The sequence below is a fragment of the Monodon monoceros genome, unplaced genomic scaffold, assembly GCF_005190385.1.
Source record: "Monodon monoceros isolate NGI ecotype Baffin Bay Population unplaced genomic scaffold, NGI_Narwhal_1 Super_Scaffold_1, whole genome shotgun sequence".
NCBI classification, from domain to species: Eukaryota; Metazoa; Chordata; class Mammalia; order Artiodactyla; family Monodontidae; genus Monodon; species Monodon monoceros.
The window spans coordinates 41,272,253-41,289,052 of NW_021703765.1; the positions used below are offsets into that span (position 1 = coordinate 41,272,253).

A 16,800-nucleotide genomic window follows, 5' to 3' on the forward strand; every position below is an offset into this window, starting at 1 on the left:
GGAGAGAGAGAGGGCTGCATTTTATGAGTGTGAGTGGAGGATATAGAGCATTATGTTGTTTTTCAGCTCTTAGCTGCCTTCCTTACCCTTCTTACCAAGGGAAAAGTACATTCTGCATAGAGAAACTTGAACTGGTAGGATAACGTGGTTGCTGTTTCAGTTCCAACCAAAGAACATGTAGAGATGGAAAGGAGTATGAACAAAATACCGATTTCATCCCAAAATAAGTACAAGAGAATTTTTAAGGGAACAGAATTGTCACTAAATGTTAGTCTTTTGTTAATATTAAAAAAATTAATAAACTATTTTTTTTCTTTCTTCAAAAATGTCACTAGAAAAAGCAAAAAAGAAGGATGCCCTAGACTTATTGACATATAAGAAAAATAAAGGGAGACTTCTAGCCCTTCAAGGAAACATGTGGCTGAGGGAAAAACTTACCTCATCAACCTGAATGTGACCTACCTGAAGGATAAAACCCACTTCTGCCATATACATTTAGAAGATTTTCCTGTGCTCCTTATATTCTTTGTTGAGTACCGAGTGTTTTCTTGCATCAGTATTTAGAAAGTATTATTTCCGTTTAAGAACTCCTGCATGTGTGTACTTGCTATTTTTCTTTTTAATTTTAGTTATGTAGACATTTATATTGTTCCAAAGTCAAAACTGTGAAACAAGGTACATTTGCAGAGGTCTAGCTTCTGTTCAGGCCCTTCCCCTTTCTTATCTGTTCTTTCTTCTTTCTCTGACACATGATGGCATTTGTTGGTGGCATTTATCCTTCTGTTATTTCTCTTTGACAATATAAGCTAATACATATGTGGCTTTCTGTATCTTCTTCCCTTTCACAAAAATATATACTTCTCTGCTGTTGTCTTTTTTCACTTAATGTATTCTGGGAGCACTTCATAGTAATATATAGAGATTTTCCCCTTTCTCTTAAAGCTGCATAGTGCCTCCATTTAATGTCCCCCCGACGGACATGTAGGTTTTCTAGTCTTTTATTCCAGATAGTGTTGCAAAGGATAGCTGTTTTGGAAGACCTAATTTGTTTATTCAGAACTCCCCAGCCCACCGTGAAACAAACCCCTTTTCATATGTCTACATTTTATATGTCTACATATGTCTACAACTTACTGTTATTTGTTAATTTGTTAATAATTTGTTAATGTTGCATCATTGAAGCAACAAACAGAAAAATAATCAAAGCTGATAAAGTCATTTCCCCCATCTGTGGAGATTCCTTCTTCTTTAAGCAAAATTTTCATTATCTAATCTTTATATTTTCTTGGCATTGGATTAAATGAAAGTTAATACTAATTTTCAAGTTAGAGACTAATTTTGATTCATTTGGGGGGAAGATATATTTACTGGTTGGTAAGAAAATTGCTTTCCTGTTTTAACAGACTAATCCTTGTCATTCATTCTCCGATTTTTGCCACTTTTCATATATATTGTACTGTTTCTGGGAATGTTTTTCCTCTTTTATAGCAATAAACATGAGATTTTTGTAATAGCCCTCCTAAACAATATGTGGATTATTCTCATAGGCATTTTTGCAATTAAAGTTTTTTTGTATATATGGCACCAGGTTGGATATGCTATTCGGTCAAAATGAATAGCTTTTTTTCTTCAACCTTCCCAGTCGTTTAATGTAGTATTATAATGTAAACAGAAAATATACTTGCTGTGTTTTCAGTGATTCTAAGAATAAGACAAAAAAGTACACAAGGTTTTATAGTCAGCATAAGTAAATAGGAATGGAGTATCCTTTTAGTAAAACTGTGATTTAGATAATCTGCTTAAACCTAATGAAATGACTAAGTTTAACTAAATTCAAATTTTTAACATTAGAATAGTTTTAATGTAAAATGCTTAACATGGAGCAAGAGAGATTTGAAATTTTAAGAATCACATCATATACATGTATACAAAAAGTGAAAACACACGTCTTTGTATTTGATTATAAGGTAAGTATGCTTTGAAATTCCATTTAAAGAGGTTTAGTTGCTATCATACTCAAGTAATCAAATTATAAAGTAGGGTTTGGCAGCCTCACCACTGTTGACATTCTGAACAAATAATTCTTTGCTGGGGTCGGGGGGTGCTGTCTTGTTCTCCTCATTGTAGGCTGTACTACATCATTCCATCATTCCTGACCTATTTCCCAGATGCCAGTAGCACCCCCTCCCTATCCCTAGTTGTGACAGCTCAGAGTATCTCCTGACATTGCCAAATGTTTCCTGGGGGTCACGATCACTCTTGGTTGAGAACCACTGTTCGGAAATAATACCATTTATGAAAAGGAGCTACTTATGACAACATGACTAGTGGCAGGGATACAAAACTTTAGTTCTAAAATCTGATTATTCATGTAGGTAATATTGAAAGCATTAGTAAGTAAGCTGTGGGATCATTGGGTAGGTTTAGGAATAAGTCAGTTTTATTTTTGCAAATATATATACTGCCATGTATGAATATATTTGTGTGTATGGCTTATACACATACATCACATATGCATCTTAAAGCAAAAGTGAAAAATGCTTGTGTATTGCTAGAAATGATGTTTCATATCTTTTAGAAAAATAGACTTGAAATTTTGTCTGTTGTAAACTGATTCTACTGAGGACTTTTAACTGGTTTGTTTATTGTTAATTTTAGCTACTACTCCATGGTTTGAGTCTTACAGAGAGACCTTTCTTCAGTCGATGCCAGCATCAGATCATGAATTTCTGAACCACTATTTAGCATGTATCCTTTGACTTTTATGTTCTCTTAAAATCAAATGTTTTGGAAGTTATTAATCTCAGAAAGAGTTATATGAAGGCAAAATTGTTGAGAGGATATAGAGATGGAGAAATTATTTTTTATTGATGATGCTACAAGTTTTATTGCTTTCTTTGTTAAATGGCATCCTAGATACAAGACTGGTGTAACTAATTTTTGATTATAAAATAAGAATACTAAGGGCTTGGTTATTTTTCTTTATCACCCAACTTGAAAATTTCATGCTTAATATGTTTTTAAGCTATTTTAGAAAGAAAAAATGTAAACTGTCGGTGTTAACTGCTTTTGCTGATTGCCTCAAAATTAATCGCTTATGCAAAAGCTCATATTTAAAAACAGTTATCCATTTTTTTTAGTAATCTGTTTTATAGCTATTAACCTACTTTGACAGTTATGACTTTCATTTCCTTAATGCAGTTACAGTGAAAAGTTGGGATGGGATAGAATATGAGATCACAGTGAGATGGAATGGAGAGAAGCAAGATTCAGCAGAATTTTTCATTATGTTGATAGTTGCACAATTTTCATATTGTCCATTTTTTCATGGATTTCCTTATTACGTATATAAATGATCTAAAAAGCTACCAACAAAATAGCTTTACTATTTAGAACCTTGAATTACTTAGAAATGTTGAAGAAATTATCAATGTTTTATGCTTGCAGGAAAACCTGTAAAATCAGATTTTTTTAGCTCAAAAAATATCTCCCTAAAGTTTATATTAATAGGATAATATTTATTATTAAGTGATAAGTGATAATTACCTTAATATGATTTACAAGGTATGTTGGTGACATCGTCTAGTGAAGCTGAACCTATGGAACAGTTTTCAAAGTTGTCACAAGAACAGCATCGAATTCAGCACAACAATGATTATTCCTACCCCAAGTGGTTTATACCAAATACACTTAAATATTATGTACTTTTACATGATGTAAGTGCAGGAGATGAACAGAGGTAAGCTTTTTTTATTTTTTAAATTTTAAATAATTTCCTGTTAAATGAGTTAATGTTGATTTGGACATGGCTTAAGTTTTTGATACATTTTTCATCCAAGAAAGTAAAAATTCATTAATAAAACATTTAACTATATCTCTTATTTGGAGTTATATTCAACAGCTACATCATTTTATGTTAGATTTCATATGCTTACCCAAAATTTTCTTTCAATGTATATCTCTCTTATTGTAATCTTTGTTCACAAGTGCTTGCCATTTTATACCTATAGGTCTTCACTGTTATTTCTTACTTTGTATAATATTATTTCTCATTTTTTCTCTTTTCTCTTTCCCAGTTTTCCTCTGACTTTTCACTTCCTGGCTTATAGGCACTGCTTTTTCCACTCTTCACTTTCTCATCGCTTTATATTTAGCCTTGATGTTTTTCACAGTATGAGAAACATCCAAGCGCTTCTTTCTTATGCTCCCTTTAATGTTCATTATTAGTGATTTGCCATAGTCCTTTTATCTTTGGGATAAGAGAATAGATATCTTTAAAGATGAGTTCTTGAAAAATAAGATAATATTAAAACAATTTTACTTTTGTGGCTTTGCAGTTTATTTTGAATTTTGGTTCAAGATGTGGATCAAATTAATCTGTTGTTTCAAACTGTTACTCTGATATCTCAATGCTGTTTAGGATATGCAATTAAATAATTATTTCTTGCCCTTGTTATGAGCACAATCCATCGTTTTAAAATAAATTTTCCTCTCTAAGACCACAGAATTGTTCTGAGGGTTACAAATCTTTAGAATTTTTTTGACATCATAAACAATCTGTAGCTTATTGGATAAAGTGTACTATATAAATAGAAATAATTTGAACTGGCTAGTAAAATTAGTTTCTATCATTTGAATATGGTATATATCTTCCACATTGGATGGTTATAACTAGGATATTTAAGTGATAATTGCAGTACTAGATCAGTGGTTCTTATGCTTAGCAGTGTCATTGGTAAAGCAAGTAGATGTTTAGTTTTTTGTACTTGAGTGTATATACATACACGTATACTTATATCTGTGTTTATACAAATTTATAACTATTTTATTTATCCAGCTTTCATTTTATAGTGTGTAATATGATTTAATTATTTGTTAGGCTTGTTATTTGTATAGTATTAGCTTCTGCATTTGAATGTGATATAGGATTATCCATGTGCTTTTTGGTTAAAAAAAAAAAAAGCTATTTAAATTAGGTTAACTCTATGTACCAAAATTTCATTTTCCATCAGAATGTACTGTTTGATTCTTAGGCTGACTTATCATTTGAAGTATCTTGTCTGCCACTAACTAGCAAGTCTAGTTAACTAAAAGTAAGGAAATCAAGTGCTTTTTGTTGTATCTGAGATTAGCTCATGGATCCAGCTATTATAAATTTTGCAAGAAAAAGGGTGGATTTTTATATAATAAATATTTTGGCTGCTTTTGCGTTTTCTCGTTTTTCTTCCTCTGAACTGTGTCCCTTTGGAGACAGCTAAGGGAAGGGTAAACTCTAGCAGTGAAAGATGAATTTTTGGGGGGTGCTATACTTTTTTATGTTAGCACTTACATTTTTTGATAAATGTTCTCTAAGACAGAATTTCGCAAAGTTGTATTTCCTGCAGACTAGTTCACATAGTTGAAAGAGTTTCTGATCTATAAGTTTGAAGCCACTCTTTGGAAATTCACAGTACATATTAGCAAATGGAAGGCTCTGAGGTGGTCTGCTGCAAAAGAAACTGGTTGGCTTGCTTACTGTAGTTCCCCAAACTAGCTTGACCACCAAAACTTTCTGTTTGACTAACATAAGAGTATCCTGCAAAATTTTATTCCATGACGCATACTTTGGTAATTGTGCTTTAAGGTGATAACCAAGCTAGCTAAATTTCAGTTAGGATCATGAACTTTTAGTTTTTTAAATTATTCTACCTCTAACTTTTTGTTCTTTTGGGGGGACTATTTTTTCATGGTTTTTGTATTATTTTAATACTATTATTGCCTAAGGTCTGCTCCCCATTGGCTACAAACTTTTCCATTTTTTATTTTAGAGCTGAATCAGTTTATGAAGAAATGAAACAGAAATATGGAACTCAGGGTTGCTATTTACTTAAAATTAATTCTCGAACACCTAATCGAGCGTCAGATGAACAGATACCAGATCCTTGGAGTCAGTATCTCCAGAAAAATAGTATTCAAAACCAGGTATATGTAAAAAACAACAATGAAGCAAACTACAAAAGCTGTATTTCAGTTTTATGGCTAATGGTATCACTGTAGAATTTGTAGAATTACTAATAGTTATTTTGTGGAATCTGGCTAGTTTTGATCCATCAGTATGTGAGCTCTTAAGTCAGTAGTTCAGAAGCTGTTTTTAACCAACTGCAGTAATCCCTTATGTGTATACCTTTCAGGTATATAATATCAGTGTTAATTGATTGTTTTCTTAAAAGATGAAAAGTGGGGACTTCTCTGGCAGTCCAGTGGTTATAACTCCACGCTTCCACTGCAGGGGGCGTGGGTTTGATCCCTGCTCTGGGAACTAAGATCCCATCCTGCATGACGCGGGGCCCAGCCAAAAAAAAAAAGAGAAAAAAAAATGATGAAAAGTGAATTATACATTAAGAATTGAATTAGATTGACTAAACAAACATGTAGAGAATAGAATTTTTGGCTTGTACATTTAATTCATTATGAATGCTTACAGTCAATTCTTTATTATCCACATGCTCTGGGGTTGCCTTCCTTCATTTTCAACATGCTGTTCTTATGGCCACCTTTTGGAGCTCATACTTTTTAGGTGGGTGGGCTTTTTTCCCTAACTTTCCTCTGATTTCCTTTTCTTTTGAATTTCCAGGAAGTTTTGTTTCTTCCTAATCAACTCTTCTAATATAGAGTTCTAGACTAATGTTAATTGTTGTCTGTTGGCTAATGCGTGTGGGTGTAAGGTTTCACATTCTGTCCAATTTTTAAGGTAGAACTTTATGCCACTTGGTAGTGGTCAAATGCCAAGTTCCTATGCTTAGTTCAGATAATCAAGAGTTGACTTTTTTTTGTTTAGAAAGAGGATTTCTTAAGTAAATGGAAAATATATTTATATTTTGTACAGTTAAACTACATTATGTACTTGATGTGATATTATTTTAAGAAATATGAATTAGAAAGTTCATGTAGTTTTTGATGTTCTAATATAAATATTGTTTAATAATCTGTTTATTTGCCTTTTCTTTCTTATATATGGAATTTTTAATCCAGTTTTATTCACTTTTATATTGAGATAATTGTTGACCTTCTTTAAGATAATGCTGGGGAAAGGTGTCTGAGAGAAAAGAACCAGTTGGATGTGAAGGAACTTTAAATGATGTTTCAGGGCCACACTCAGAATAGGAATAGTATTGAAATATTCAATTTAGAATCCAGCCATCTTAGGCTGGGAAAGGGAACATAATAAGTCAGATTGTCCAGTTGGAGAACTTTTAATAGAAGACAGAGCTATAGAAATTCTACAGCTTAGAATCCTAGAAGCCCAGGACTGAAGGATAGTTTAAAGGTTGTCAAATCCAACCCCTGTTATAATGCTTTAATTTCCTTTAAACCTATAAATGACCTCATCTAGTAAAAGTACTCATTGTCTTCTCAGGTGACCTGTTCCATGTCTGAGCAGCTTGAGGATCAACCAGAATTTTTCTCCCTTTGCTTGTACTCAATCCTATAGGGACCATATCAGTTTTCCATTAAGACAACTTTCAAATTATACAAGATAGCTCTCATGTCTTTTAAAATATTTTTCTAGACTAAATATATTATTTTTTCAACTCTTTCTTAAATGTTGTTTTTAGACTGTTTCTTGTCCTGATCACGTTCCTCTTATTAAGTTCTAGTTTATATATTTTTCCCAAAATTTGGCACTCAGAATAATACCTCATAGTATTAGTGGTCTTATGGAGTAGTCTGGGTATTTTTAAAGTTTTTTTTGTTGGCTGAAATCAGTGCCCCTTTTACAAGTAAACGTTGCATTGGATATTTTTCTTTCTTTTTTTTTTTTTGCATTGGATATTTCTCCAAAACACTTCTGTGTATTCAGAATGCACTCCAACCTATTAACGCTGCATCTGTGATCCAGCAGATTCCATACCATCCTTCTTTTTTTACCCCTGCTTGACTCTAGTAGTCCATCTGTCTTGCCATTATTCCTTACATAGATATATATACAGGTTTCATATAAGCATGTGCATATCACATATAAACAGAAAAACTGAGATAGAAGTAACTCAAATTCAGAAGAATTAGGATAGTAGGTTGCATGTGAAACAGAATTTAAGAATATAGTAGGTGTGGATTGAAGTGATAGAATATGATACATGGAAGAAGTTAAGAATTTGGAGTATTGGAAGAAAAGAGTTGCTGTAGCAAAAAAAAATGAGATTTACCATAGTTGTTGATGAATTTGATGGTATCTTAAACATGATTAAATATAACCATTAATGCTGCTTAAATTTTATTTTGATAGGAATCATATGAAGATGGCCCTTGTACTATAACTTCAAATAAGAATTCTGATAGTAACTTGCTTTCATTGGATGGATTAGATAACGAAGTCAAAGGTCTTGATATACTTTCTCTAAGTTTCTCTTTTGATTGAAAATATGCACTGTTGTTAAATCTTTATACGTAAAAGATGGGGGAATTTTCATGATGAAAAAAGATAATGGACAGGTTAGCTTTTCCTCTGAAGATTTTATTGAGTTATTTGAGTTTGATGTTTTTTGACATTTAAAAATTTGTTTTTTAAGAGTAATATATCAGGCTTCATAAAAAATTTTTTGGGTAGAAAGCAAAGGAAGATATTATATGTAGCATTAATTATTCCCCCAATTCACATGATTTTGAGAGCTTTATTTTTGCATTTTAAATTACAGTTTAGACAGTGATAGCTTTAAAAATTTTTTGTTATAATTTTTCTTATTGGTTAGTTATGCTATTTAAAAATAATTCTTTATATTTTAACATTATTTTTCTTCATTTCTTTACATGAATTAAAAAATTTCTATTACATGTAACAGGTATTAACCCAGGTCCTAAAATTTTAGGGAGAAAACTTTAATGTTACTGTTTTAGATTTCTTAAGAAATACAGAAAGATAAACAGTTCCAACATTCTTTCTTTTCTTTAGTAATATAGTAGTAATATCACAATTTCCTGTTGTTTTCTGAGAGTAAAAGAAAGATCTGTTTTTCAGTAGATGGCTTACCAAACAACTTTAGAACTCACCCGCTTCAATTGGACCCATCTGGTGACTCTTCTAACAGCATTGATGGCCCAGATCATGTAAAATGTGCTTCATCATTACATGAAACAAAGAAAGCAAATGCTGGAATTATTCATGGTGCATGTTTAACCCTTACTGATCATGATAGAATTCGACAGTTTATACAAGAGTTCACATTTCGGGGCCTCTTGCCACATATAGAGAAAACAATTCGGCAATTAAATGATCAGGTAAGATTTAATTATTTGCAGTAGTATTTTAAAAAATTTCAGTAAATAGTAAAGTTGAGAATATAGTAGTATAAGTTATTTAAAGAATTTAAGTTTTTGTTTGAAAAATAGACCAATATTAGGGTTTATTAGCATTACTATCAGTGATGAAATTCTGTTAAATCCTAGTAGAGGCTTATTTATTTTCACTAGGGATTTCGTCAGCATTTTGGACAGTTTTCTTTAAATCAATGTTAAAATGCACATTTGCTCACTCTTAAAACTTTAGTTATTTAGAGTTTTTTCTTTTGTATGTAAAAGAAAAATATTAAATTCTTATATTTGTCAATATGTTTAATCTTTTCTCTTAGCTAATATCAAGAAAAGGTTTGAGTCGATCTTTATTTTCTGCAACTAAAAAATGGTTTAGTGGCAGTAAAGTTCCAGAAAAGAGCATTAATGAGCTAAAAAATACATCTGGATTGCTGTGAGTAAAATATTATTGTTTTTAGTTTTTCTGTATTTAACTCTGATTAGTGTTTGATTATATGATGTTCTGCAAAAAATGACTGTCTCTTTAGTTTCTTAGTTTCATATTGGTCAAAGCTGGGGTAGATAAGAATAGTGACCATAAGTAAATTATATTAAATTAAAAAACTATAAGTAATTGGATATCTAAAAATAAACAATAAGGAGGGTCACTTTATTTTAGGTCTATTTTCCTATTTGTAAAAAGATGGAGTTAGATTAAGTATTCATTAATAACTAAAGTATTGAGGTCTAATAATTCTAAGACATGGCATATATTTAGAAATTTTGTTTAATATAAAACCCTGTTTTAGGGGAAAATAAAATCCATTTTAGATTTTCTTTTTTTTTTCTGCTGTACATAAAGGTGAGTCACATGGAATTGATCATTTATTTACTTCATAATTTGACAATAGAGAAAATGCTTGCCTCCTGTTGAAAAGTTCTCAGTATAGGGATATAAATTATATAAATAAGGATGTAACTATCTGTTTCCAAATATCTTTGAGAAATGACACTCTCTCCTTGGAGGTAGAATTCTTATCATACAGGATCAGTTTTTCTCATGTTTTGGACAGTTGGGTATCTTTTTAGACATTTTATAATATTTAATGGTTTAAAGGTCATAAATTATAAATTCCTTTCTTAACTTAATTTGTATTTACAGGTATCCACCAGAAGCTCCAGAGCTTCAAATCAGGAAAATGGCTGACTTATGTTTTTTGGTGCAGCATTATGATTTGGCTTACAGTTGCTATCATACTGCAAAGAAAGATTTTCTTAATGATCAAGCAATGCTTTATGCAGCTGGTGCCTTGGTTGGTATTCTGTAGTATTATAATTTCTTGCTTCTGCTACCATAAATGACTTAGAAATTTTTATTTATGAAATGGCAAGCAAACTACCTAGGGATAAGTTGTACTCAAATAGCATACAATGCTTTATAGGTTTTGAATTCATTTATGATAACTTGATGAATTTTTCTTAAACTAGTGCATTGAAACATGGTCATATGTGAGGGTTGGTTTCTTAGATTTGATTAGTACTTTCTATTTAATTTGAATTACAGTTTTCACTGTATTCACAGTATAAAAACTTTTTTTTAGAAGATGCTTTTTGATCTCTTAAAATGATTTAAAATTGTTTGAAATGTTTTTTTCTGATCTAAGACTATATATTGGTTAAGAACATGTACTTTGGTGTGAGACAGACTTTGATACATTGGGGAAAAACTTGTTAAATCCACTTTTAGGATGAATAAACATTTTTCTGCAACAGTTTTTAAAATAGAAAATAAAATACAGAAATAATTTAATTATCCAAAAAAAAAAAGAATTAATTATCTAAAAACTGAGATATGATTAAAGCCTTTAACCTGACAGACTATATAAGTTCCATGACAGTATGAACCATATCTGTTTCAGAACACCTCTGTATCCTCAGTACCCAGCAGTGTCTGCTCAAAAATTTATTGAAGAAACTGAATGAAAATACGTGATTTTCACGTGAAAAAATTTTCTGCAGCTCTGAAACATCATGTTTTCTTAACTAGTTTACATTTTAACTAATATACATAATGATATACATAGGGGTCTATATTATACCAAAAAATCTAATATATATTATATATATGGTATAATATTATATAAAAATACATTATATTTGCTATATATGAACTATATATACTGCATATGTATACATCAATAAAAGTGTACTAAGAAAAATTCCTGTAAGAAAAATAGGCCCCAATTCTAAATTATTTTCTAATTTCATTCTACAAGAAATTACAAATCAGTATACACACAAACCGACAATTTCTAAGGATACAGTGAGAACATTCAGAATGATCACTCCAGGTTACTGCACAATCTTCAGTAATCAACCATTAAATCATTTCTTATAGTCTACAGTAATGGATTAATACATTTCACAAAGACTTTCATCAAGAACTGGAGTGATCTACTTAACCTTCAGCTAGTTATGACAAATTTAACTACAGAAAAACCACATTTCTCCAAGAATTCCTATTACTGGTTTCACCGTGATATATCTTTTATAGTTAAAATAACTAAGTATCTTCTTAATTATCATCGAAAAAGCCAGGCAATATAGTCTGTTATCAATTAGCTACTATGTGACTGGTAAATAGGAAGGAGATATCAGTGCAAATAAAATTCATCTTAGGCAAGTTATTGAACATCTCTAAGCCTTAGTTTTCTCATCTGTAAAATGGGAATCCTAATGGCATAGGGTTAGATAAGGTATAAGGTTTGTAAGGTGCCTAGCACACTATCTAATATATATAATAAGCTGTCAGTAAGCATTGGCTATGTTAGTTTTTGTAATCAGTATAAAACCTGGGTGTTTCAGAAAGAATTTTCTGTTTGTTGCCTTATAACCTTTTAATGTAATTGAAAAGTTGTCATAAATATATTTATAATCTGCTTTCTGTGCTTAGAAAAGAGTAAACTAGCACTGTTACTTTCTACATAGTTATTTAATTAAACAAGAAGTTTATTTAAACAAGATGTTTAAGTTGAAGGAAAAACTATAGGATTCATTTCTTTTAGAGTAATTTATCCCTGTTTAAAGACAGATTGCCCTACATATAATAGCTATGTACAAAAAGGTATAAAATTGTCCTTGGTTTTACAATGATAAATGAAAAATATTAAAATTCTCCTTGCAACAAGGTATGCAAGGATTTTTATGGGTTTTTTTTGTTGTTGTTAAACAGTGAGAGCAAAATAACTTGCTGAGTATGCTATCCCATCTCCATTTGATGTCGATCAAAACATACCATTGGCCATTTAGTTTAAAAAAATGCAATATGCTTTTGCACATACACCAGTTACTTTATGTACAGTAAAGGAATAGGGAAGGGGAAAATGAAAGAGTAGAGAAACTGTATTGTGGTAGTCAGGATGTGGTGGAACCAAGTTGCAGTTTTCTAATTGAGAAAGTCTTGGTCTGGAGGAACAGAATTCTGAAGTAAAGTAGCAGGTTCCCTTTTTAGTAGATACCTCCTGTCTGCTGCTGAAACACATCAATTGTATCTTCAGCCTCCATTTCCAACTGTGCAGGTGTCTCTGTTTCATTGATTGGCTGCCCATCAAATCAGAATCTGATCTGCCTCATTGACAACCCCTGTTGTTCATAATAGGCTTTCATTAGTTTACTAAGCGGTGTATGCCTCTTAAACTGCACCTCAGAACCATCCTGCCCCACCACCCTCAAATTTATATGATCGTTGTTCTTAGTCTTGACTCCTTCCTTCCGCTTTCGTTGGCCATGGCGAGCGCTGGAGTCTCCTCAGCTGTCTTTTCACAAACGAGGTCTGCCCTGTACGGGCACACAAGCAGCGCAGAAGGCGGAGCGGCAGCCCTGGAGGAGGGAGAAGGGCCCGTGCCCCTCGTGAGCTCCCTCCCCCACACGCTGTGTGCCTACGTAATTTTTTTTTTTTTTTTGCGGTACGCGGGCCTCTCACTGTTGTGGCCTCTCCGGTTGCGGAGCACAGGCTCTGGACGCGCAGGCTCAGCGGCCATGGCTCACGGGCCCAGCCGCTCCGCGGCATGTGGGATCTTCCCGGACCAGGGCACGAAGCCGTGTCCCCTGCATCGGCAGGCGGACTCTCAACCACTGCGCCATCAGGGAAGCCCCCCTGCGTAATCTTTTTAAAGACAAGCTATAAACAGAAGTGGAAAGAATAAAAATACATAAGAACTCTACTTCATTGATAATTAGCATGTAGATACTTGTTTAATAACTGTCATCTCTTTTGCATTTATTTTAATACTATGTCTATAAAAATAAAATAGGTGATTTTAAAGTGTAAAACTAAAATAGCAAAATTACATTACTATTTTTTATTTCTTAGTATTTTGTTGTTGTTGGGGGTAGGAGTTTATTAATTTATTTATGTACTTTTGCTGTGTTGGGTCTTCGTTTCTGTGCCAGGGCTATCTCTACTTGTGGCAAGCGGGGGCCACTCTTAATCGCGGTGTGCGGGCCTCACACTGTCGCGGCCTCTCTCGTTGCGCAGCACAGGCTCCAGACGCACAGGCTTCAGACGCGCAGGCTCAGTAGTTGTGGCTCACGGGCCTAGTTGCTCCGCGGCATGTGGGATCCTCCCAGAACAGGGCTCGAACCCGTGTTCCCTGCATTGGCAGGCAGATTCTCAACCACTGCGCCACCAGGGAAGCCCTATTTCTTAGTATTTTTAATTTTAAAAAGTCAGCTAACTTTTAAGAAACCTTCAGGAACTGAAAATATGTTACCTTTATGAATAAGAGTGTTTGAAAAATTATGTGAATTGTCCTTGGCTAGACAGTCTCTGGTCTTATAGTCATCTAGTATGAGCTAATATAAAATCACAAACACTTAAATGTTATTTCATCATTTATAAGTTTATAATTTCAAAATTGTACACAATGCATCTGCAAATTGAAAGTTTGGTAAAATCTTAGGAAAGTATGACAAAAACTTTCTATGATTTTATGGTACTTAAGCTTTTTCATTTCTATCTGCATCTGATAAATACTGCATTTAAATCATTTAGATGGAGGCATATTAGTAGCAGCTATATGAGAGAAGGTAGTTTAACACTGGAAAATAAAGGCATAGCTGCTGTAGCATAATATATGCATACCTAAAAATCTTTGTAGTCTAGAATAGCTGCCCTAAAAATAATAGGCCTTAGAGAAAAATAGGGCTGGGAGAGTCTCATAAAACCTAAGTATGTTTGTAACCAGAGCATAAAATGTTTGTGTGAGGCAGGTTAGCATGGCAGGAGCTTATCTCAAGGAATAAAAAAAGTATGCAAAAACAATATGTGAACACTGGGGTGGGGAAGAGGAACTTGTAACCAGTGTAATTGCCATGAAGGTGAGCGTGGAAGGAAGCGCAGCCTGCTTTAAACTAAGAACTGTGCAAGGCTGGGAGCATAAGTCTCTAGAGAGGCCCCCTCCAGCCCCCCAACCACACACAGATACCAAGTGTAGTCATTCGTTTTATATTTTCTTAAAATACAGATTAAAAAAAGCTCCTGCTTGAGCAACAGCTAAGCTCGGAGCTTTTTCCTCTCCTGCTGAAGGTTATAATTCTATATTTGCTATATTTGATCCTGTTGCCTAAGAAAAACTATTTTTGAATGAATAAAAATTTCATTTGAGCTAATATCTCTTTCCTATTTACCAGTCACATAGTAGCTAATTGATAACAGACTATATTGCCTGGCTTTTTCGATGATAATTAAGAAGATACTTAGTTATTTAACTATAAAGTTAAAAGATGTATCATGGTGAAACGAATAATAGGAATTCTTGGAGAAATATGGTTTTTCTGTAGTTAAATTTGTCATAACTAGCTGAAGGTTAAGTAGATCACTCCAGTTCTTGATGAAAGTCTTTGTGAAATGTATTAATCCATTACTGTAGACTATAAGAAATGGTTTAATGGTTGATTATTGAAGATCGTGCAGTAACTTGGGGTGATCATTCAGAATGTTCTCACTGTATCCTTAGAAATTGTCGGTTTGTGTGTATATTGATTTGTAATTTCTTGTAGAATGAAATTAGAAAATAACTTAGAATTGGGGCCTATTTTTCTTACAGGAGTTTTTCTTAGTATACTTACTGATGTATATATATGCAGTATATATAGTTCATATATAGCAAATATAATGTATTTTTATATAATATACCATATATAATATATACTAGATTTTTTTGTATAATATAGGCCTCTATGTATATCAGTTAAAATATAAACTAGTTAAGAAAACATGATGTTTCAGAGCTGTGGAAAATTTTTTCACGTGAAAATCACATATTTTCATTCAGTTTCTTCAATAAAGCAGCACACTGCTGGGTACTAAGGATACAGAGGTATTCTGAAACAGATATGGCTCATTCTGTCTTGGAACTTACATAGTCTGTCAGGTTAAAGGCTTTAATCATCTCAGTTTTTAGATAATTCTTTTTTTTTTAGATAATTATTTCTGTATTTTTTTTCTATTTTAAAAACTGTTGCAGAAAAATGTTTATTCGTCCTAAGAGTGGATTGGCATTAACAAGTTTTTCCCCAGTGTATGAAAGTTTCATTTATTTCTAATTAAATTATTAAAACTTGGTCTATATGAGACCACAAGTATGGACATAATAGAATATTTTACTAAGAAGCCAAAACCTTCATTCTCATCTTCATTTCAAAATTCTTCAGCACTGTTGTATATTATTTGAAGTATTAACAATGGAATGGGTTTTTAAAATGAAATAAGAAGTCCTAGAAAATTGACAGTAGTATAGGTCTCAGAAATGGTATCTGTGCCTTCTGTATGATATAGGATATAAACTACAGAGTGTATAAGTAGCTGAAAAGATGCATAGTGCAAGCTGTTATGAGCTCTGTTTTCAAATTTTGAAGCCAGTACATTGGAAGGAGACGCACTTTATTTTGTTTCTCTCTATATGGTTCTGTCATTGGTCTGTTCTTTAGTCATTAAGGAATAGGGAATAACGAGGAGGAGATGGTAGCAGAAATCTTAAGGTAGGCTCACTTGGTAGTTATATATACCATGACTGAAAGTGTAGTTATATATATACCATGACTGAAGTTGTTTACTAGGTCTTCTTGAAAAAACTCATTTAAATACTGAATGACAGACTTTGGAATTTGACTAGAGAATTTTGAAACTAAAAGCATATACATATATTTTCCAAGTCTGCATTAGGCTATCAGATTTATATATGTGGATACATAAAAAAACTCAGCAAACTTCATTCCAGTTTTTAGACTTTCTGAATGCTAAACTACAATAATATTTTCCTTTTGAAATACTATAAATAATGTCTTTTCCTCTAGGAAATGGCAGCAGTGTCAGCGTTCCTTCAGCCAGGAGCACCCAGGCCATACCCTGCACATTATATGGATACAGCAATCCAGACATACAGGGATATCTGCAAGTAGGTGACTAGAATATTTATGTTCTATCCATTTAGAGGTAAATTTGACATTTATATGGTTATTAGATATAAATGG

General features: G+C 32.6%; 1 protein-coding gene and 1 pseudogene across 3 annotated transcripts in view; one reads left to right on the forward strand and one right to left on the reverse strand.

Annotated features, from left to right (window-relative positions):
* The window catches only part of TRAPPC8 (trafficking protein particle complex 8), a 90,620-nt gene that overhangs the window by 13,573 nt on the left and 60,247 nt on the right, over positions 1-16,800 (forward strand). For 2 of the 3 annotated variants that reach the window (XR_003793924.1, XM_029225124.1), the window contains exons 3-10: positions 2,659-2,748; positions 3,565-3,739; positions 5,808-5,961; positions 8,267-8,360; positions 8,996-9,255; positions 9,606-9,721; positions 10,430-10,580; positions 16,624-16,724. Coding sequence is in view for 2 of the 3 variants with exons in the window: in XM_029225124.1 (XP_029080957.1) it covers positions 2,659-2,748; positions 3,565-3,739; positions 5,808-5,961; positions 8,267-8,360; positions 8,996-9,255; positions 9,606-9,721; positions 10,430-10,580; positions 16,624-16,724 (1,141 nt within the window). In the remaining variant the exon portion in view is untranslated. The remainder of the gene's footprint in view (positions 1-2,658; positions 2,749-3,564; positions 3,740-5,807; positions 5,962-8,266; positions 8,361-8,995; positions 9,256-9,605; positions 9,722-10,429; positions 10,581-16,623; positions 16,725-16,800) is intronic. The other variant, XM_029225128.1, reaches the window with a different exon arrangement.
* LOC114898205 lies at positions 12,775-15,719 on the reverse strand (annotated as a pseudogene).